The 21,917-nt window shown below is 37.9% G+C and overlaps 1 protein-coding gene across 3 annotated transcripts; it reads left to right on the forward strand.

Annotated features, from left to right (window-relative positions):
- The first annotated feature begins 543 nt into the window (after window positions 1-543).
- Window positions 544-21,850, forward strand: stat3 (signal transducer and activator of transcription 3 (acute-phase response factor)). Of its 3 annotated transcripts, XM_056752497.1 has the most exons (24): window positions 544-600; window positions 1,478-1,611; window positions 7,042-7,285; window positions 7,410-7,502; window positions 8,031-8,112; window positions 8,197-8,297; window positions 8,425-8,576; window positions 8,647-8,805; window positions 8,906-8,998; window positions 9,084-9,143; window positions 9,221-9,250; window positions 10,527-10,620; window positions 10,774-10,821; window positions 10,899-10,982; window positions 11,497-11,595; window positions 11,691-11,826; window positions 13,352-13,404; window positions 13,524-13,618; window positions 13,731-13,870; window positions 14,085-14,303; window positions 15,572-15,614; window positions 16,413-16,472; window positions 20,194-20,294; window positions 20,444-21,850. In XM_056752497.1, exons 1-24 carry the CDS (start codon window positions 562-564, stop codon window positions 20,545-20,547), a joined length of 2,463 nt encoding a protein of 820 aa, XP_056608475.1. In that variant the 5' UTR covers window positions 544-561; the 3' UTR covers window positions 20,548-21,850. The 3 variants fall into 3 exon arrangements, with proteins under 3 accessions (XP_056608475.1, XP_056608476.1, XP_056608477.1); XM_056752498.1 differs by lacking the exon at window positions 16,413-16,472; XM_056752499.1 differs by lacking the exons at window positions 16,413-16,472; window positions 20,194-20,294; window positions 20,444-21,850 and adding an exon at window positions 15,730-16,323.
- Window positions 21,851-21,917: the final 67 nt, after the last annotated feature.

Raw genomic sequence — 21,917 nt, forward strand, 5'->3', positions numbered from 1 at the left:
TAGGAATTGTATGCTTTGTACGATTCACCACATGCAACATATGCCACCACGTAAAATAGTAAAGAGTGATCAGGGTGTGCAAAATAGACAAAAGACTTCTAAGATATTTATTGGACAAAACAAAAGTATTTAGCCAAAAAAGCTAACTACAGCATATCTGGGTTAATATTTATAGATCTTGTGTTTTGGTCAAATTTTGTAGACGTTCTCCTGGGCCTTGACTCATGTCTCGCATGTCATTTTTTGCCAAGATTCCTTAAATTCTTCCCAAAGATGACGTGCATGCTACATGAGGCCAGTTGCATTTGTACAGTGTGTCTTTTAACAACAGAGTGCAGATTAGCAAATCGACTTGGTATATTCAGCTGTCTCGAATTACAATACCATGATATATTGTGGAAAAAGTCCAAGCAATTATTGTACATTGCTTCATACCATAAACATGCCTAAATGACATCCGGGGATTCCTATCTAGGAGTCCAAGCCCAACCCTCCATGTCAAATCACACCTGTACAGGAATAAAGTCCTTTACTTCCCCATTGCTCATTTAACAGGCAGACATGGCGAGCGCAGTTGCTACCCGTTTTGTGGATAACTATGTAAGTTTGTTTTTTTCTTTAAGTTTTTTTCTTTTAGGAGTTAGATTTGATTATTCAGTTTTCTGATCATCTGTATCAACCTCTTTAATAAGGTGTAATATTAAATAAAGAATGCTGCAAATGCAATAGAAAAACAAATCACAGTTCCGTTCTGGCTGATAGAAAGCTCAGTGTTTGGAAGAGATTTGTTGAAAAGGAAGCGAAATGAAGATTTTTTTTTAATCTGTAAGGAACTCAGGACGTGTTTCCCTTTTCTAGTCTCGCTTTCTCTCTATCTACAAATGATCAGTTATTTGTGTGGGCAAACCTGAGAGAAGTAGGCTCCAAGGAAAGCGGGCTTAATTTCCGATATTTTTCTGTTTGTCAGCATAAACCTCTGCGTGTGGCTGTGTATGCATACATGACACTGTGTGTGTTCAGTAGCTGTTTGGTGTATTACTCAGAGAGACTGGCTTCATGGGCTTTTGAGGTTTTCCTCTTTAAACGGATGTTCACGATGCTTCAAGATAAACTGCCTCTGATTTCTGTGGCCTTGATCGACGTGCTCCTTTCGATTTCTTGACATCTTTAATGTTTGTCTGGTATAAACAGTATGGTGTTGCCATGAAGAACCTTCTTACAACATCTACATTATATAAATGAAACCAAAATGAATCTAAAAACAGTTTAGCACATATAGTCTAAATGCAGTCTTTTGTAGGCTATGTTTTGAAGTGCGTACAAGGAAGTTCACTGATGTTATCCTGCTCTCACGACAGGGCGCTATTACTGTAAGGAAAATAAGTTGACAAGCTGAAAGACCTGTTATGTTTGTTTTTCTTTTGTTCTGAAGTGACATATGAATTGATCCATTCATCTTTCACTCTATCTCCTGTAGGTCGACATGGCTCAGTGGAATCAGTTACAGCAGTTAGAGACGCGCTACCTGGAGCAGTTGTATCACCTGTACAGCGACAGCTTCCCCATGGAGCTGCGGCAGTTCTTGGCACCCTGGATCGAGAGCCAGGATTGGTGAGTTGTTGGCGGTAGACAGGATATGACATCATCAATGTTTGTTTTATTTGCTTCATAAGCTATGAAGCTATGATAAACCTCAAATCGAAAGATTGAAAGCCACAGGGACATGACATGAGTTACAGCAAAAGCTTCTCAGTTCTCGCAGATCTGTTTTAGAAGGAACTGTTTCTCACATCAGACAAATCACTTCATTATCACTTTAAAATGGTGTTAAAGTGACAGTTCCCTCAAAAATAAAAATTCTGTCATGATGAACACAAAGAAAGATATTTGGAAGAATGCTTGTAACCAAACACTTCTTGGCCACCATTGAGTTCCATAGCAGGAAAAATGACAATGGTAGTGAAAAGCGCCTCAGAGCTGTTTGCTGTCCTACATTCTTCAAAATATCGGCTTTTGTGTTCAACAGAACAAAGACATTTATACAGATTTGGAAAAACTTGAGGGCGAGTGAATGATGAAGGTGAACTGTTTCTTTAATTCTAACATCTTGTAGAAAAGTCATAACCACTTCTATCCATCATGTTTGGAGCCGCACTTCCTTATTCTCAGTATGCCAGTCAACTTTGCCCTTTTGCACTTGTGATATCATGCCTCTGCCCGTAAAAGTGATCCTGGAAAGTCTAGAGAGAAGAATAACATGCACCGTGCCAAAAGTTTTCTGTATTTTCACTCTATGTCAGTATGACTTGCCTGTTAGTCTTCTTAATGATTTTGTTGTGGATCTGAAATGTCACACTCAACTGACTCATGTCCGGTTTCAGTCTTCTAATTACTTTCTGTATCATAGCATGCATTAATAAACATAGAAAAGAGAACGAGTAAAGAAAGTGATGTAACTGCAGGCAGGCAGTGAAGATGGACAGTAATTGAAAACCCTTGAGTCACTAAAGCTTGACTGGTTGTTTAATGACTTAATGTTTTAAACTTATTGAAATAGAGATTCACGTAAACAGGTCAATACATTTGCGTGACGTTGTGTGTGATGTTGCATTGAAGCTGAGTTTTATCTCTTCAGCCTTTTGTACTTCCTGATAAAACAGATTACATGCACAATGTTGTTTCCTGACTTTTGCAGTCTTGCTAATCCTCAAACAATATCACCGCTGCATTCTGCATCAAGCACACATTACTAAAGTTACTGTATGTCAAGGTTGTTCTACCAAAGTATCAAATACTTTGGTTGTTAGTTGAATGCAGTCCTTTAGCATAATCAAATAAATATTTAAAATAATTGTGAAAGTAAGTATTATTATTTAAAATAAATCATTTATTGAAGTATTTAGTTTAGTATTTAGTTCAGTCACTACTGAATCCATGTTTTACTCACCATCAAAGCCTTTAAGTAAGGACTATATTGTTAAAAGGGATAGTTCGACCAAAAATAAAAAAGGTTGTTCACTCTCATGACATATAAAATCTCTGTATATGACTCTTTCTTCTTTGGAACACAAAATAAGATATTTTAAAGAGAGATCATGAAAATGATATTTCATGCAGTCTGTTATGTTGCCGTGTTTGAAAGTAAGCTGTCTGCCAAGTTGTAAGTCCGAAGGTGAATAAATAACAAAGTTATTTGCTTGTAAAAATGGGAGTCGATTCTGAATCACACAAACGAGACGTGGACTAGTACACCCGCATATCTACGTCATTATACATAGTCCCCGCCTACGTTTCGCTGAGACTGCCCTCGAAAACGTATTTCTCCTCCCCAAACACTGTCCCTCATTCGTGATGCCTGTGTATCATGTCTAGAGCCTGTGTTCAACGGTGTGACACTAAGTCCGTCTTATTTCAACTACCAAAGGAAGAACGTCTGAGGGAAAAATGGTTACAATTCATTTTTCAAACGATACCAAAGGAGTATAACTACAGGGTTGTACTGTGCGCGCGTCATTTCACCGAAGATTGGTTTAATAATCTTGCCGCGTTCACTGCAGGGTGTGTGAAACGACTATCCTTGAAAGAGGGGGCAATACCAACTCTATTCGGACCTGTTAGCTCCACCGAATCCAAACCTGTTAGTGTAACTATTCATTTTTGTCTTAACTTCAAGAAATATTTTTGTACCATATGTCTGTGTTTAGCTAATGCATATAACGCTAACATTAGCATGTACCTTTATTTCTGGGGTGTTACGGTTTGTTTATCTTGCTATTAACTTTGCATTTTGACACATTTGCCTCACGTGCACCTATATAGATATATTTGGGTGAACCTACAATAATTTTTCATAACGTCGACTTTCTGAAATGCTCTATGTACCATGACAACGCACAGTTAAGACGAAATAATAGTATTACTAACGTATTAACAGTATTTTAAGAAAAAACAATATTTTATTTCATTGATGAGCAAAAGCACAACATGCATGTTGTCACACTGGGAGTTTTTATGACAAGAGTTGTCACTTGCCACTGACAAACATCCTGCTCCAGTCGTGGTGGAGTTTCTTGTGGATTATAGCGTCTTCTTCCTCGTCAGACTCGGGCTCAAATTGGTACGGTAAAATCGCCGCCACCTCTAGCTACACATATAATATACCTGACATCCAACCACATGGAACTGTAATCCTGTAATGATGGTAGTGGGGTTCCATTTGCGACAAATGATGAACACGTTTGACCAATAACAACAGACTACACTATATGACCAATCACATGACACAAGGTTAGCGGGTAGGCGGGGCCTAGACTGATGAATCGCGGAACGAATCATTTGAGAGTCAGTCAAGAAGTAAGGTACGAATAACCAGAGATGGGAACAAGTCACATATGGTCAAGTCCAAGCAAGTCTCAAGTCTTAACCATCAAGTCTCGAGTCACAGTTTAGACAAATCAAGCAAGTCAAGTCAAGTCAAGGGTTCACCCTAAGCAAGTCAAGTCGAGTCCTGATAAGTTTCAAGTCAAGTCAAGTCAAGTCGCAGTACTAAAATAAACAGAGGTTAATTTTTTAGATACATGTTTATTTTTGCACAGAAAAGATGAACTTATATACATACATTATGTATCTTATTCACACTGCTATATATGAATTATATGCATATCTGTGCAACATTAATATCTGAAAATAAAAGTGTTGCTTACACAAAAGAAATCCAGTCTGAAATGTATAATACAATCTTATTCAATTTAATTGAAACGGTCTACACAGAAATGGAAATACTTGTATCTGACAGAATGACTTAAGCATTTATACAGGCTATGAAGCTTATAAACTAAGTATTGTGACTGACAACTTGACTATTGTATGTTTTAAGTATATGATGCTGTAATACTTGTGCTGTCCATTAAAGTGCACAGTAGGCCTATAGGGAATTTGCAATTTATGGGAATCCCGGATCATTTTATTGACTTCGATATTGAATCCTGTTTATCAAAATGAACGGATCTTTTTCATTTCGGTAGAATATAAATTAAATGTATGTTAATATAGCCCAGTGATGAAGTTATGATGCTTAATCGTCATCTCTGCGGTGGACGCGCAATATGCACGTTTCATACGTTATATATAATCTGAGAATATTTGTTTTCTATGTGAACTGGTTTCATTATTTGTTGTTATTGTGAGTATAAAAAAAATCCAAACAGTTAACAGATTCGAACTATGAAATTATTCTCGTCAGTATGACCGCAAAGTTTTTAAAGAGTTATTTAAGTCCAAGTGATGTCACCGGCGCGTCCATCACCCGGTCATGCAGTATATAAGCGAGCTGCTATTCAGCTTCCACACACAGTCCACACAAACACTTGAACATGCGCGCATTTAATATAGACATTCGCCTATATGTAATACAGAGAAGCCCTTCTTGATTTTAATGTTTTAAGAACATAAAAATCCGGGCTACGCCGTTATAGCCAGATTCCTCAATTCATCACCTTATGAGATGAGATGTAGGCCTATCAGTGATGATCGATGACCACATTTCTAATAATAAAAAAACAACCAAGGCAAAGTTATGACAAACAGAAACGATTAATTCATTATATTAGTAATCGTTTTATTACACTGACTATAAAGAAATTACTTTCTTACCTTTCCTTGTGGTTCTTGTAATGTCGGACGAAATTGGACGTTGTGGTTGTCGTGTCAGAAATCCTTGCGTTGCATACTCTGCATCTGGCAAACCAGTTTTATTTTTCACGGTCCAGTTCAAAGTCCTTATAGCCAAACGTGACTATCTGTGGAGCTCGACTGTTGTCCGCCATTGTAACGGCCACAACTGTTTCAAGCCGCCAGGCGCATGCACAGTTTCCTCTCTATCGTAACTGCTCTACAGTAATTGGCTGTTACACCTTGTTTGGCGCGGTTTGAGTTGAGCAGCGTTAAAGGGACAGGCGCTGTAGTGCTGCTGAGTCACAATAATTATTTTAGCTAATTTCATTACTTTACAAAGTTCAGGTCATTGTCGAGTCTTCCATTTAAAGTCAAGTCAAGTCGCAAGTCACCTGCTCTCAAGTCAAAGTCAAGTCATTTTCTTACTTCTGTCAAGCAAGTCGCAAGTCCTGAAAATTGTGGTCATGTGACTCGAGTCCCCCACCTCTGCGAATAACTGCCTATTATTACGACATTATAGTGTTTAAACACATTGTATGTACATAAACTTGTTGTTGGACACTCCATAAACCAAAGTAGGGCCTAAAAAACTATATGCTAGGTTACTCTATCAGTGGTTTACAATGGAAGTCAATGAGAGTCAATGCTGTTTCCTTACCAACGTTTTTCAAATATCTTTAGTGTTTTGTGGAAGGTTTGGAATGATGTGAGGCTTAGAAAATGATAGAAAAAAACATTTTGTTGTTGGGGTAACAGTCCCTTTAAGGTTGGATGTACTGTAAGTATATTTAAGAAAGTATGTTAGAAGTTGTCTCCAATCATTTTCCTTGAAGATTGTGAAAGCTTGGGAGGAGTTTGATGGAAGGCCAAAAACACTTGCAGCATTTGCAGGATCTGAAAACATTCAGTGAAAGCATTTCTGAATGTTTCAACCATTAGAAAAAAACCCAAGAGAGGCCTAAGAACTTCCAGGAATTCGAAGCTCATAACTATTTCAACATCTGTGTGACTAATATGCATAGAAAAGAAGATGACACAAAATTGTCCTCTTTAAATTTCAAGGAAGAGTCTAGTCTAGACTTGGCTCAATAATGTAGCCAGTGAAAAGCAATTCATTCACTTTGTAGATAGACATTTTTCTTCTATAGCATTATATAATTGAAGCGCTGTAATGTGCTGCATGTACATTAGTACAGTCTACACTGAATATTGTTTAAAAGTCAGCTCTGATTATTGTTTTAGAACACTATTCTATATACAATATACATATAACTCATATATGTTGTGGATCCCTAGCAATCGATCAAGTTCACTTATGGAATGCAATAAGCCATGGATTACTCACATGTTTGATCTCATCTGCCATAGGGCATATGCAGCCAACAAGGAGTCGCACGCCACGCTGGTGTTCCACAACCTGCTTGGGGAGATCGATCAGCAGTACAGCCGCTTTCTGCAGGAGAACAACGTCCTGTACCAGCACAACCTGCGGCGCATCAAACAGCACCTGCAGAGCAAGTATCTGGAGAAGCCCATGGAGATTGCTCGCATCGTCGCTCGCTGCCTGTGGGAGGAGCAGCGGCTGCTTCAGACAGCCACCACTGCACAGCAGGTTACACGCACATCCATGAACGAACACAATATTGTACTATACAAAATATTTGGGAAACTTAAGAGATGCCTGATCAGATTGCCTTTAGCCTCTAAAGCAACAATTCCTTTTTTCATGTCTGTAGGACGGTCAGGTCACTCACCCCACGGGCACCGTGGTCACCGAGAAACAGCAGATTTTGGAACACAACCTGCAGGACATTAGGAAAAGAGTACAGGTTAGTAAATATTGTGACTGTACATTTACATCGATGCATTTTGGCAGATGCTTTTATTCAAAGTGACTTACATTCAAGTTACACCATTTAATCCATATGTGTGTTCCCTGGGAACTAAACCCACCACCTTTTGTGATGGAAACACAGTGCTCTACCAGTTGAGCTAACAGGAGCCTTTTTCAGATATTTGGGGATAATAACACACAATCATAGTTTTTTTAAGTTGCTGTTTGATTTGACAAGTGTGCAGAATTTAATAGGGCTGTGTATTGGCAAGGACCCTGCTATATGATGCAGATCTCCAAAGATATGTCAGGATACAATATATTTAAATATGATACTTATTGCAATATATTGCAATACTTAAAAACAAAATAATCTACTTGGTGTGGACCATATTAGGTAGTTTTTAACAGCCCACCGAGAATCATCAGTGGACATGATTATATATTGATGAACTGGCGTGAAAAAAAAAATTGGCTCATATAGCTGCCATTATTCATGCCAGAAACTCTTTTTTTTGTGCAGGACATGGAACAGAAGATGAAGATGCTGGAGAACCTCCAGGATGACTTTGACTTCAACTACAAAACTCTGAAAAGTGCTGGAGGTATGGCAAGCAATTTAAAAGTTCTCAAAAGTGCTAGTCGAGGAATTATGTGTGGCATCACTCTCTCTGTGTGAAACTTTTCAGAATTGTCCCAGGACCTGAATGGAAACAGCCAAGCAGCAGCTACCAGGCAGAAGATGGCTCAGCTGGAGCAGATGTTGAGTGCTTTAGATCAGCTGAGGAGGGTAAGACACAGACCGAGACTAGAAGGCTCCCAGCAGTTTCACTCCAGAATTATACACAAGATATTTTGCACAGCAGTAGCTTGTGGGTTGAAAGATCATCATCATAATTTTACTGTTGGTTCTGCAGCAAATAGTGACCGAGATGGCCGGCCTGCTTTCTGCCATGGATTTCGTGCAGAAGAACCTGACAGATGAGGAACTGGCCGACTGGAAGAGGAGACAGCAGATCGCCTGCATCGGAGGACCACCCAACATCTGCCTGGACCGTTTAGAGACATGGTACGGGAGAGCTGTCCCTTTACAACCTGACACGCTGTTGAGTTCTGTTTTAAAGATCCCTTCCTTTCAGGATCACCTCATTGGCCGAGTCACAGCTGCAGATCAGACAGCAGATCAAGAAGTTGGAAGAGCTTCAGCAGAAGGTCTCGTATAAAGGAGATCCCATCATTCAGCACCGCCCCGCTCTGGAGGAAAAAATAGTGGATCTGTTCCGCAATCTTATGAAGAGGTTTGAAAAGAACATTACTTTTGATCATCTGATATCTGCTAATGAAAAGCAGCCTGTAGATCTTAACATGTCTTCTTGTGATCTGCTCTTCACATTGCAGTGCGTTTGTCGTTGAGAGACAGCCGTGTATGCCCATGCACCCAGACCGACCTCTCGTTATCAAAACCGGTGTGCAGTTTACCACCAAAGTCAGGTATTTACACACAGACAAGTCACGTGAAAGAACATAGCGTTCTGAAGAAGGGACAGACACCACAACATTTGCTCTTCTTTTTCAGGTTACTCGTGAAATTTCCAGAGTTGAATTACCAGCTGAAAATCAAAGTGTGCATTGACAAGTAAGTGCAGTCTTTTGTCTCATATCCGATTGGAATGACTTTTTTTAGTTAATGTTGTCTTCTCTTGTGTTCGGCAGGGAGTCGGGCGAAGGGGCAGCCATTCGAGGGTGAGTTCTGTGGTCAAATTTACATTTTAAGCAATTTCACAGTATAGATGTAGGGCCCTATAAAACCTATTTTTCCCAGATTGCGTTTTTTGTTCAAAGCTAATTTATTCCTTTTGAGTTTTTTATTCTATGTTACAATACAATATTCAAAGATTTGCACACATGAAAAAATGCTTGAGTAAACTTAAGCATAAACTAAATAATGGTAAAAAAAATCCTAGATACTTCAGTGTTTTTTAACTTTATGGGAAAAAAATCTGTAAGAACATCCCATAATGTCCAACTGTGGTTAATATAAGCCAGAACTTTAAAGAAACACTCCACTTTTTGGGGAAATATGCAAATGTTCCAACTTCTTTAAGTGCTATCGTCAGACCCGGAGATTGGCAGAATACATTCCAAAACAGTAAAACTCAATTTATTAACACTTGGGGAGTTGGAAAATGAGCATATTTCCTAAGAAAGTGGAGTGTTCCTTTAACCGGTGTAATCTTGTTTTTTCTATATATTTTTAATAGTAGGACTGTCAAACGATTAATTGCATCCAGAAAAAAGTTTGTCTGTACATAATATATGCCTGTTTATATTCATTTTGTATTTATAAACACATACAAATACATGTATACACATTAAGGAAATATATACATACTTTTTTTTATTAATAATTTTAATTTTAAATAAATGTTTATTACTTTGTATATTTTATATTTTTTCTTATGTTTTTATAAATACAAAGTTATTATGCACAGCATACAGACATATATTATGTAAACACATACTTTTATTAATAATTTGACGGCCATTTTACAGTCTACAAATTTTTTTTTATATGTTTAGTACCTTTACTAGCACATTTACTGAAGTAAATGATAAAGTATACTTCAGTTAAAGTAATTTAGTATACTACATATCATAATTTATTTTGATGCCTGGATTGCACCATTCCATCTACAGTATGCTTTCCGCATCGCCCGATAGGCACTTTAATTGAAATTAACTTAATTGTCACCTTTAAGAGTGTAAACAAAGTTTTGTCAAATAACATACAAAATGTGGCATGCTTCACATGCTCCATTTGCTAACATTTAAATAAACTTATTATATTCATGAACAAAACATTATTAGTAGTATAACACCAGCCAAAATTTTAGTAAAGGTTCAGATCAGGTAGCTCCTGGCTTAATTTTTTTAAGTTTTTATTTCAGCATTGGCTGAAATTCAGAACAACTGTAAAAAGTCTTTTGATTTTAACCTTGAAAACTTCTTATTCCTCCAGTTCACGCAAGTTCAACATTCTTGGCACCAACACTAAGGTGATGAACATGGAGGAATCCAACAATGGCAGCCTGTCCGCAGAGTTCAAGCATCTGGTGAGTTCACTCAAAAACATTCATGTGCGGTGTGAATCTACAAATGCCATTCATGGACAACCTGCACTTATGAGTTAGATTGAATCTTGAGTCTACTTTGAGTGCAGTGGGTTACAGGAATGTAGTTTTCATTTGTTTTTCCTGTTTTTTTAGACTCTACGAGAGCAGAGGTGTGGTAACGGAGGCCGAACGAACAGCGATGTAAGCGCAGTTTTTATTATTCAGAGCTTCTAGTTTATAAAAAGGTAATTTCTTTAACACAACCACCTGAATTGCAGGCCTCACTGATCGTGACTGAAGAACTACATCTGATCACATTTGAGACAGAAGTCTACCATCAAGGCCTAAAGATTGACCTTGAGGTAAAAACACACATACACATGACATCACATGATAAAGTTTGGGCTGGATTTCTTTCATAAAAGTGATCATATTCAACTCTGAGATGTGGGCTTTTAACCACACGGCTCCTGGAAATTGATTCGCTATGCCAAAGCCAGTAAGGTTATATGATAAGCCGTCGCCATGGTGCCAGTTTTGAATATGTAACCATAAATTGTGTCCTTGAGCGTGCTCCGTCTTATTAAAACCTAGCACACAGTGCTGCTTACATGCCCATTACACACCGATACGGCCGTAGATGCTTAGTAAGGACTTTCCCGTAGATAAAAACAACAGGGTCACATTAAATACCATTTCACCGACGGCGGGTTAATTAAACCGGCTTATTAAAACACCGGCTCTGTGTGCTCGTGGGCTTTTGGTAATAATGATGTAACCTCACGTCTATGTTTATCAGAATTCTGACTGAACATTCTGTCCAGAACTAACAGGATTTATGATGAATTATAAATTTTTGTCTTTATCTCTCTCCAGACGCACTCTCTCCCTGTGGTGGTCATTTCTAATATCTGTCAAATGCCGAACGCATGGGCCTCCATCCTGTGGTACAACATGCTCACCAATCATCCCAAGGTTTGATAAGGAACTACAGCAAGCTGTTCTTACTGCAAGTGTTTGAGTGAATTCACATGACTAAGACTTTTTATTCCTTTCCTCTATTTTCACAGAATGTGAATTTCTTCACCAAACCTCCAGTAGGGACGTGGGATCAGGTGGCTGAGGTGTTGAGCTGGCAGTTTTCTTCCACAACTAAGAGAGGGTTGACCATTGAACAGCTCACCACACTTGCAGAGAAACTGCTGGGTATGTGTATTATATATGATATGATATATGATCTATATGTCTATATGACATGATAATATAATAGATGTAAATAGATAAGAAATGATTAGTTATATATTAAATGATGTTTAGTTATACTTCTTTTAATGAATGTAAATAAAATTATAGATTCTTGTAAAATAGATTATTTATAGATTTACAGTCATTTTAAATAGTTTGACAACATCCTACACATTTAAAGCGATTACAAGCAACTTTTTGACCTTAAATTAATGACTCAAAAGTTGCCCTACCACTAAAATAATTTTAAACTCGTCAAATTATACTTTCGTTGCTACATAAGCAGCTACAATCGGCTGAAATTGCACTTGTAAATTTCGTGTACAGGCCGGTACAAGCCCCGCCTATCCCCATGTTTCAATCGTAAGTTAGCCTGAGATAAGTTAGCCAACAGTAAACAATAAGACGAAACAATCTAGTTCAACGCAAGTTTCCAAACAATCACCATGGCAGAGCCAGAAAAATCAAACAAAGAGGAAAAGAGAGAGAGTTATCGGACACAAATCAATATCTGACGGACTTGCAACGGAAGACGCAACGGGTTACAAAACGGATGGAGGCCTTACGTTAGCCGTCCTGCTACTGGATTTGAAAGTCTTATATGTACATTTTTTCTTACCGTCCTGTACTTTCAAGCATATTAGTAATTTGGCTGTTCTCAGGTTTTTTATTTGCGCACTAACGTGATTGGTTCACAATTTATAAGCGTAAGGTAGACTAGATATACTGAAATGTTGTCGGATCTCAATAGCTTACATAGCATGATCGTGCCTTATCATGAATTTAGTGTTATGCTTGTAAATGATGACTTCCAAACCACAATAAATGTTTTATGGTCAAAAGTTGCTTATTCCTTCGTTCATGCACGTAGACTAATGTAATCGGTATCTATAATTACAGTGCTAGGGACATTCCTAGCCAGTTGAGTGTAAGTTATTGATTGCACCTATTACACAAAGCACAACGCCTGCTCGCGAGTGTGTTTTCCGAAAATATAACTACAGAAAAAGATTTGCGTTGCCTAGTAAAGACATTCACGTCCATGCGTTGTGTTTTGGGTGACTGCAAATATGTTATGTAGCTAACGTTAGCAAGTTAGCAAACCAACTGCTAATTCTCAATCTAGTTTGACCTATCTTAGCCCAGTAGTATACCCCGCAGAGCCAAAAGAGTGCTTTAGTACATGCACAGTTAATGAAGTGACATGATGTGACAGCGGTTTTAGCCTAGTCAACAAATTCACGTGTATTGCGCTGCCCATGTGGAAGCTTATACAGCGGCAATATTTACAACATTTATAACAGACAATTGCGCTTATCAACCACATGGGGGAACCATACTCCAAAACAGCTCGTTGTTGCTTTAAACTGAATTAATGTCCCTCTTAATGTCAGAAATGTTTAACAGCATGTACTATGTTGAGTTTGGTATCTTTAGTGTCTGTATATATATACTTTTAATTATTTGGGTTATCATTTTTGTGCAGGTCCTTGTGTAAACTACTCCGGTTGCCAGATCACATGGGCCAAGTTCTGCAAAGTACGTTTATGTGATCATTTTGATTTCCTCCTTTTAATTTTAGACTAACCCACCAGACTAGCTGATTCCGTTTACTATCGAAATACCTAAAACATGTTGTGCTTCTATGTGTGTTGCAGGAGAACATGGCAGGGAAAGGTTTCTCTTTCTGGGTGTGGCTGGATAATATTATTGACCTTGTAAAGAAATATATCTTGGCTCTGTGGAATGAAGGGTGAGAGCTACTACACTCTTTTGAACATCTTTTATGTGGAATATTTATAGTTGATTATTGTATATCAGTCACTCCTTTTTAGTTTCAATAAGTTCTTATGTGTGTATGTTAGGTATATTATGGGCTTCATCAGCAAGGAAAGAGAGCGAGCCATTTTGAGCCCAAAGCCTCCTGGGACATTCCTGCTGCGCTTTAGCGAAAGCAGCAAAGAGGGAGGAATCACCTTTACCTGGGTTGAAAAAGACATCAGCGGTGAGCGCATTTTGGACTGTCAATTTACAGAACGTTTCTGGGCCTGAACCAATCACAACAAAGCATGCCGGATATGCAGTAGTTCTGCGTACCGTTTGTGCCATCACAAATTCCTTGTGATTCTGCACATTCAAATAAACATTGATATCCGCAGTAAATTGCCTCCCCATGCTTGTGATGAAGCGTTTCTAACTGTGGGTCTGTGTACACGCAGGTAAGACTCAGATCCAATCGGTGGAGCCATATACGAAGCAGCAGCTCAACAGCATGTCCTTCGCTGAGATCATCATGGGCTATAAGATCATGGATGCCACCAACATCCTGGTTTCTCCGTTGGTTTACCTCTACCCAGAGATCCCCAAAGAGGATGCGTTCGGCAAGTACTGCCGCCCGGAGGCCCAGCCTGAAACCGACTTCCCTGACCCTGGATGTGGTGAGTGTTTTTTTTTTGGTAAAAATGTGTGCTTGTGTGTGTTTCACTCACTTTTCTGACGAGCGTGACTGGCGCGCTCCAAGCAGAGAGCTGTATATCTCATTTCTATTCGCCTTCAGCGTTCTTAAGAGCATTTGCATTACATTCACAGTTGAAAGTGCCATGTACTGAAGCTTTGGAAACAAAACTAACGGTTCAAAAACATAAATGTATAAAAGTGATTCCAGCAATGTTATGCATTTAGCCGCCTTCTCCTGCGTCATTATTACAATCGACAGCTGCAGGCTTGATGCCGCAAACGACCCGCGGTTCAAACCCCCCCAAAATTTGAACGCAGTCCAGCTGGGGCTTTGGGAGCAATCGAACTAGGGTTCGGACCAGGCAGTCAAACTAAATGTGAAACCAACCTAAAGGCAGTTCTGTCCGTTGAGCAACACATCTCCTGTAACTTCTCATTTATTTTGGAGACGGCTATTTTTGCATTAGAATTGTACTGAAGTATACCGGATGGGTGGGGTTTACTAGAACTTTCTCTTTCTGAGGATACTCCTTAGGAACAGGGACAAGTGTGGTTTAAATCTTTTTGTGTTGTGCAACTTGGACATTTTTTTCAGGAACAGCTCATCTTAAAATAACATTTTCTCAACAACACTTATGCCTTTTTCCCTCTGTAAAGAATAAAAGCAAAGTAATTTTGTATAATGTCCAACTTCTCTTTTTTAGAGATGAGCTCTAGAAAGAACAAGAAATATCCCACATTGGCACATCATAGCTAAATCTAGCAACATTGAAGAATTTTTGTTAAATGATGTATTGACCACATTTAACTAAGACGAAAGATTGCTTGTAAATTTCTTTGTTCTGTTGAACACAAAAGAATATATTTTGAAGAATGTAGAAAAGAAAACAATTTTCGGGCACTTTTCACTACCATTGTCATTTTTCCTTCCTACTATGGTAGTCAATGGTGGCCAAGAACTGTTTACAAGCATTCGTCCAAATATCTTTCTCTGTCTTCATCAGTAGAAAGAAATGTATACAGATAGGGAACAACCCGAGAGTGAGTAAATTATGTAAATTATTTGTTGCCAAATATCCCTTTAAGATGCTGTTATGGAGGGTTTAGCTTTGAACATGCAAGTAGGTACATGTTTGATACACCATTAGGATGAGTACATTATTTTTACAGTAATTCTTTTGTGAATTCTTTTTAAAGAAATAAACATGTGGTGCCCTGTTTGATAACACATTTCTTTTTGATCTTTCAGCAATTCAGCCGTACCTGAAGACCAAGTTCATCTGTGTCACCCCGTAAGTTTCAATTTACCCCGTTTCTCAGTATGTGTGTTTGAGTGAATGATTTAGCTGAAGTCTCTCTTTTCTCTCTGTCTTCTTGTAAACGTGGAAATCTTTGGTCGTTCTTCAGACAGGAGCAATTTCAAAATACTTCTCTCAGTTCCGTGTACAGCATGGATCAGGGATGTTACTACTGAATCTTCCAAGGACCCTTCCCATCATCTATTAAACCACAGTCAAACACAGGAAGAGAGAGAGAAAGAGAAACCAAGGAGATAGACTTTTTTTAAAAACATTCTATTACGTAATCAGGAATGCAGAGTTGCTTTTGTCATGTACATCATGTATAAACGACATTACTTGTGGGTATCTGTTGTGTAAACACTTTGCAGCTTTGTAATGTTTTCATTTAGCAAATAAATTTAGCAAGCTTTTAAAAAATGTGAGCACACTGACTGGAGATTAAGACTGAGTGTGACAAATATTTATTGTAATATGCATAGAAATAGAAAAAAATCATAAGAGAGCTTAATGTATACATGGATATTTTATTTTAGTAATTCGATCTGATAAGGTAGTTCATTTTCCTTGATGCTGGTGATCTTTAAACTTATAAAAAAATGTAACCCATACAAATGTCTGCACAACTGTACACATCCCACTTTAGGTATCATGCTTTGCAACATAAAAAGATTCTGATGGAATAAAACCTGTACTTACTTGACTCAAATCCCAAGTACTTTCAATGTGTTTGTACTGATGGACGTGTGTGAGTGTGTTAGGCAGGCTATATAAACTGACCTCTCTTCATAGGTGTCCCTCAATCGTCATGGACTTCCCGGACAGTGAACTGCTTGGGAACTGTTTCTCTGGGTAGGCATTAGGGAGCTGATGTATGTGTGTGAATGACATCTGGTGATGACTTTTGTCGTTGTCCATCATCCGTAGTTGTCTGCTAACATAGATTGTTTCTTTTAACACCTCTATAACTTCACCAAGGGTTCTGTTTCGCATCCTAATCCTAACCAGGCACTACATAGAAATTTGAATTGTATAACCACCCTAAACTAACTCTCTCATGTAATTCAAGCTTTTCATTTTATGTGGCCACAATCTGTGACACATTTAGAAAAATAACACGTTTGCTGGAACGTTGTACCCGGTCTGGATAGTGTTACTTTACTTTATCCATAAAGTAAAGTCTGGATGTTTGGATTTCTGTTGAACTCCTATAATGTTCAAGGGCTGGAATTGTTCTGTCTCTAAATCTTACATTAGATCTTCTGGAAACTGTTGAAAAATGTTTGGCAAATGTTTACTGAAAAAACTGAGGCTTCAGATCAAGATGAAGCATAAACCGGAACTTACTCTTATCTAAAACATGATAAATCAGACTTCCTGTACAGAAGCTGCACTATCAATAAATAAACTGAGATTGTCTGATGATAAAAAAGAAAAACAAATAGACAAATATTGATATATTTATAAGAAAAAAATCCAGAAGAATGGGCATCAACAGTTATTCTAATGCTGATATAGTACAGAATATAATATAATGCTGTTTATATAAAATACAGACGTGCTCAAATTTGTTGGTACCCTTACAGCTCATTGAAATAATGCTTCATTCCTCCTGAAGAGTGATGAAATGAAAAGCTATTGTATCATGTATACTTGCATACCTTTGGTATGTCATAGAATAAAGCGAAGAAGCTGTGGAAAGAGATGGATTATTGCTTATTCTACAAAGATATTCTAAAATGGCCTGGACACATTTGTTGGTACCCCTTAGAAAATATAATACATAATTGGATCATAGTGATGTTTCAAACTACTAAGTTTCTTCAATTGGTATCACACATGTATCCAATCTTGTAATCAGTCATTCAGCCTTTTTAAATGGAGAGAAGTAGACACTGTGCTGTTTGTTATCATTGTGTCCACACTGATCATGGACCAGAGAAAGCAAAGGATAGAGATGCGGAGGAGTTCAGAAAGAAAATAATAGACAAGCATGGTAACTGTAAAGCGAAGACCATCTCGAGTGAGCTCGATGTTCCTGTGACAAATTGCAAATATTATTAAGAAGTTTAAGGTTCATGGAATTGTAGCCAACCTCCCTTGAGGAAAATCGACCTCAGATTGAACAGAAGGATAGTGCGAATGGTAGAAAAGAACCAAGAATAACTGCCCAAGAGATACAAGCTGAACTCTACGGTGAAGGTACGTTAGTTTCTGACCTTACAGTCCGTCACTTTTTGAGCATGGAAGAAGACCCAGGAGGACTCCACTTTTGAAAGAAAAACATAAAAAGCCAGATTGGAATTTGCTAAAATTCATATTGACAAGCCACCATCCTTCTAGGAGAATGTCCTTACGTACACAGAGACGAAAAATAATCAAACTCAAAGTGAACGCTATACCTACAGTGAAACATGGAGGAGGCTCGGTTATGTTTGGGACTGCTTTGCTGCATCTGGCAACAGGGTGCCTTGAATCCGCAGGGCACAATGAAATCTCAAGACTATCAAGGCATTCTGGAGCGAAACGTACTGACCACTGTCAGACGGCTCTGTCTCGGTCGCAGGTCATGGGTCCTTCAACAGGATAATGACCTAAAACACACGGCTACAATCACCCAAGTGATTTGGAGTTTCTGAATTGTCTTCTACGAGTCCTGATCTGAATCCAATCGAACATCTATGGAAAGAGCTCATTCTGGAGAAGGCACCCATCAAACTTGAGACCACTGGAGCAGTTTGCTCAGGAACAGTGGGCAAAACAACCTCATTGAGAGCTACAGGAAACGTTTGCTTGCAGTGATTACCTCTAAAGGTTGTGTAACAAAATATTAGGTTAGGGGTGCCATCATTTTTGTCCATGGCATTTTAATTTGTTTCATTATTTACATCAAAAGCAAAGTCTGATTTCTATTAAATATGGAATAAAACAATTACTTTTGTCAGTTTCAAGTTTTTCCAAGTTCGTTTTTTGTGGAGGAGTACCAACAAATTTGAGCACGTCTGTATATCGGTGTATTATGAACTTCAACTGTAATGTTGTAAAAACAACAGCTATTATTATTAAAGCTAGAGCCACAGTGTGGCCATTTACAGAAGTCAGCGTCTCGCTAGAATGGCAGCTTTGTGTATTGTATAAGTAGACTTATATACTGTACCATCACCTGTCTACACCAATCACAGGTGACGATCAAATCAGGCACAACCCAACCTAGATATGGAAAAACATGAGACAAGAAGATAATTTAACAACAACAACAGTTGAGCATATGATCCCTGTTTGATCCCTACATGTGTGCCACCGTTTACACACACATCTCTTACGGTTTAGAATCTTGTATAAACTACTGTTGGAAGTAAACCACCATCGAAAGTTTTCTCGGGGAAACGTCGGCTATCTGTGACCTGTTCTTGTAGGAATAATGTATTTTTTTATTAGTTCCATTAGTTTTTTTGTATTATATAAAGAATCTACAGTCCAAGATCATATAGCACTTTTTCTGCTAAAACTAGTTTTTTCTATTTGGAGTAGCTCATGTCAATTTCGCCTGTCAACATTGTCAAAAAAGCCTAACCATGCAGTATAATTTATTCAGATGTATAAGAAAATATTTTGCATTATACAGTTACTGTTACAGTGGAATTTGCAATTGAAAGTTTGGGAAAGTATTTGTACAGTAGCTCATCTTGGCAAACAGGTGGAAAAAGGACAGTTCTATTCCATAAGTGTCAACATTTCAGCATCTGTTGAGGTGCTGTACTCATGTGTAACCCCTAACTGATCTTTTTAGTTCTTTTGGGTTATTCGAGTGATGATCTAAATGCTTAAATGCATTTAACTCAGTTGATCATACTGTTTAGTTTAGAGTAAACCCTACAAACACTATAAAGTTGGGCAGTACCTTTGGAGACCGGTAATTTGGACATAATCCATTTCTTTCCTGTCCAAGATTCTTTCTGCTTATATGGATGTTAGTGTTCTGCAGAGTCCAAATTATATCAAAATTAAACCCTTGTACCATTTATCCCACGGTAAACCAGTCCCCTTATACTGAATCATTCTTGTTTGAATACAGTACATGCCCTGCATGGATTCACTGAGACTGTCTGGATGAGATGGCATCATACCTCCGTACATGTTCCTCTTTGCTGACTTATAGTTGCAAACAAATTTGTGATCTCTGGTTCAACAGTTAAATAACATTAAATAGGATCAAGAACAACTCTGGCAATCAAGAACTACTTTAAATGTCCTGCTTCACCAGATCAAATTGCGTAAATGGTTATTTGAAGTATCAAGCATTGTACATGGAACAACTTTGCCCCCTGGTAAATCATTCCCCTATTCATACTGAGAACATTTATTGCATGCGAGGAATGTGTGTGTGCATCATTTTGGGTGTGTTGTGTGTTTTGACAAATCATGTGTCCTGGAGTGAGGGTTCATTTCTCATGTGGTCAGATCGAAGTCAGGTGTTGTCACATGATATCGGTTTGGTGGTGGATGTTCTGAAGATGTTTGGTCTTCTTAAGATCCCATGGCATTTCTAATGTGCAGTTGCTTTCTTTTTCAGGACTAACTCTGGCAACACAAGTGATTTGTTCCCAATGTCCCCACGCACGCTTGACTCTCTTATGCACAATGAAGCGGCGGAGGCTAACCCTGGACCTCTTGGTAAGATCCGTGTATATAAGTTTATGTAAATAAATGCCACAAAGTTACTACAATTGGGTATAAAAAAAATCATTTTTTGCACATCCAGACATTTGAGGCTAATTCGAGGGGTTAATTTACATTTTAGAATATGGGTTCTTTTTCCCCAGAATCCCTCACTCTGGACATGGAGTTGAGCTCAGATCATCCCTCACCGATGAGAGAAGCGTTTCCGGCCTCAGTCTCAGAAATGGACACCTGTCGGAATGTCTAGCTTTTCGAAATTTAAAAATTTTCATCTAAAAAAATGATTGTTGTGTACATAATATGCTTCTGTGCTATAGCTGCTTCCTGTCTCCATGCCAGTTATGTTTCTTTTTGGAATTTACAGTCATAGCCAAATATGTGCAAAACACCAACACTTTTAGGGTGTTTTATTTGATCAGTGTTGATTTTATTTTGAATCAGATTTATATTTTGGGATTGTTGTGATTGGCTGTTTTATTAACGAAATGTTATAGGCATTCAACAGAAACGTGTTTTCTCTCTTAAATCTGTTAAACAGCAACTTTTGAGTCAGACAATTTCCTGTAAATTAGTTTGGGGTAAGTTTGCAAGTGTTTTTGTAACCAATTCCTTCTGATGTGTGATCATGCAGACGGGTCAATGATAAATAAGTCCTGCATGTATGCTAGTATTCAATTTAAATGGAAATTATTTTAGACTATTTTAACAATTATAAAATAGCTTGCAAACATTCGGCCATGAGTTTATATTTTGTGTATCATTTTCCAGACGATTGCTAATAGGAAAAGCCTTTCACTTGGATTGCAGTGAGAATCACTGGTGTTGGTTAACAAAAATATATTTTTGAGCTGTAAGCATAGCATAAAACAAGTGAATTCTTAATTCTTTACGTTCATTTTGAGGATTTAGTGTAAAGGGTAGTAAACTTTGTAGTTAAGCAAAGTTGAGCATTGTTAAGCAGTAAATAAAGCTGCCAACTTGGCATGATCTTGGAACATGTTCAGTAAAGGATGGCTTGTTATTGAAGTGCGATCATCATTTGTAAAGTTTGTGCATGCACATCTGTCAAGTTTCTCTCTAAGCTTCTATCTGGTTCACATGAATATACTGTATTTTAATGTTGCAAAAAACTCTTTTATTGGATGTTATTGGGGAGTAAGTTGAAGATAACTATATATTTTACACCGATGAGCAAATATGATTTTCCACCATATTCCCTTTTTAATGCTAAATTACATGGCAAGACGAATTTTCCGTTGAGCCGAAAGGACTTATATTGTAACAGAATTACGCACACATGTACACATGCATATTTCTTATTTTGTTTCACTTGCTGATCTGTGATTTTTGTCCGCAAAATAGAGCTGCAAACTGGAATATGATAAGAATGATTGTTTCCTCTTTGTGGAACTACTTTTTTTAATGTCTCCGTTTGTCTAAGTTTCTCACTCTCTGTATCTGTGTTTCCACTATAGTGTGTATATTATTATATGAATATACTGCACTATGCATATCTGTTAACTATAAAATGAAATCTTGATGAAAAACAATTATTAGTTCTGTGTTCTTCATGCAGTTTTTGCTTCAGAATTCAAAAAGTGAGCGAAAAAAGGGATT

This window comes from Triplophysa dalaica, chromosome 7 (assembly GCF_015846415.1).
Source record: "Triplophysa dalaica isolate WHDGS20190420 chromosome 7, ASM1584641v1, whole genome shotgun sequence".
In the NCBI taxonomy this organism is placed as follows: Eukaryota; Metazoa; Chordata; class Actinopteri; order Cypriniformes; family Nemacheilidae; genus Triplophysa; species Triplophysa dalaica.

Excerpts from the sequence above, each read along its gene's own strand:
- stat3 (XM_056752497.1), top strand. The coding sequence starts at position 562 with ATGGCGAGCGCAGTTGCTACCCGTTTTGTGGATAACTAT. Across the intron at positions 601-1,477 it reads CCCGTTTTGTGGATAACTAT|GTCGACATGGCTCAGTGGAA; the intron begins GTAAGTTTGTTT and ends TATCTCCTGTAG. Across the intron at positions 9,251-10,526 it reads GAAGGGGCAGCCATTCGAGG|TTCACGCAAGTTCAACATTC; the intron begins GTGAGTTCTGTG and ends TTATTCCTCCAG.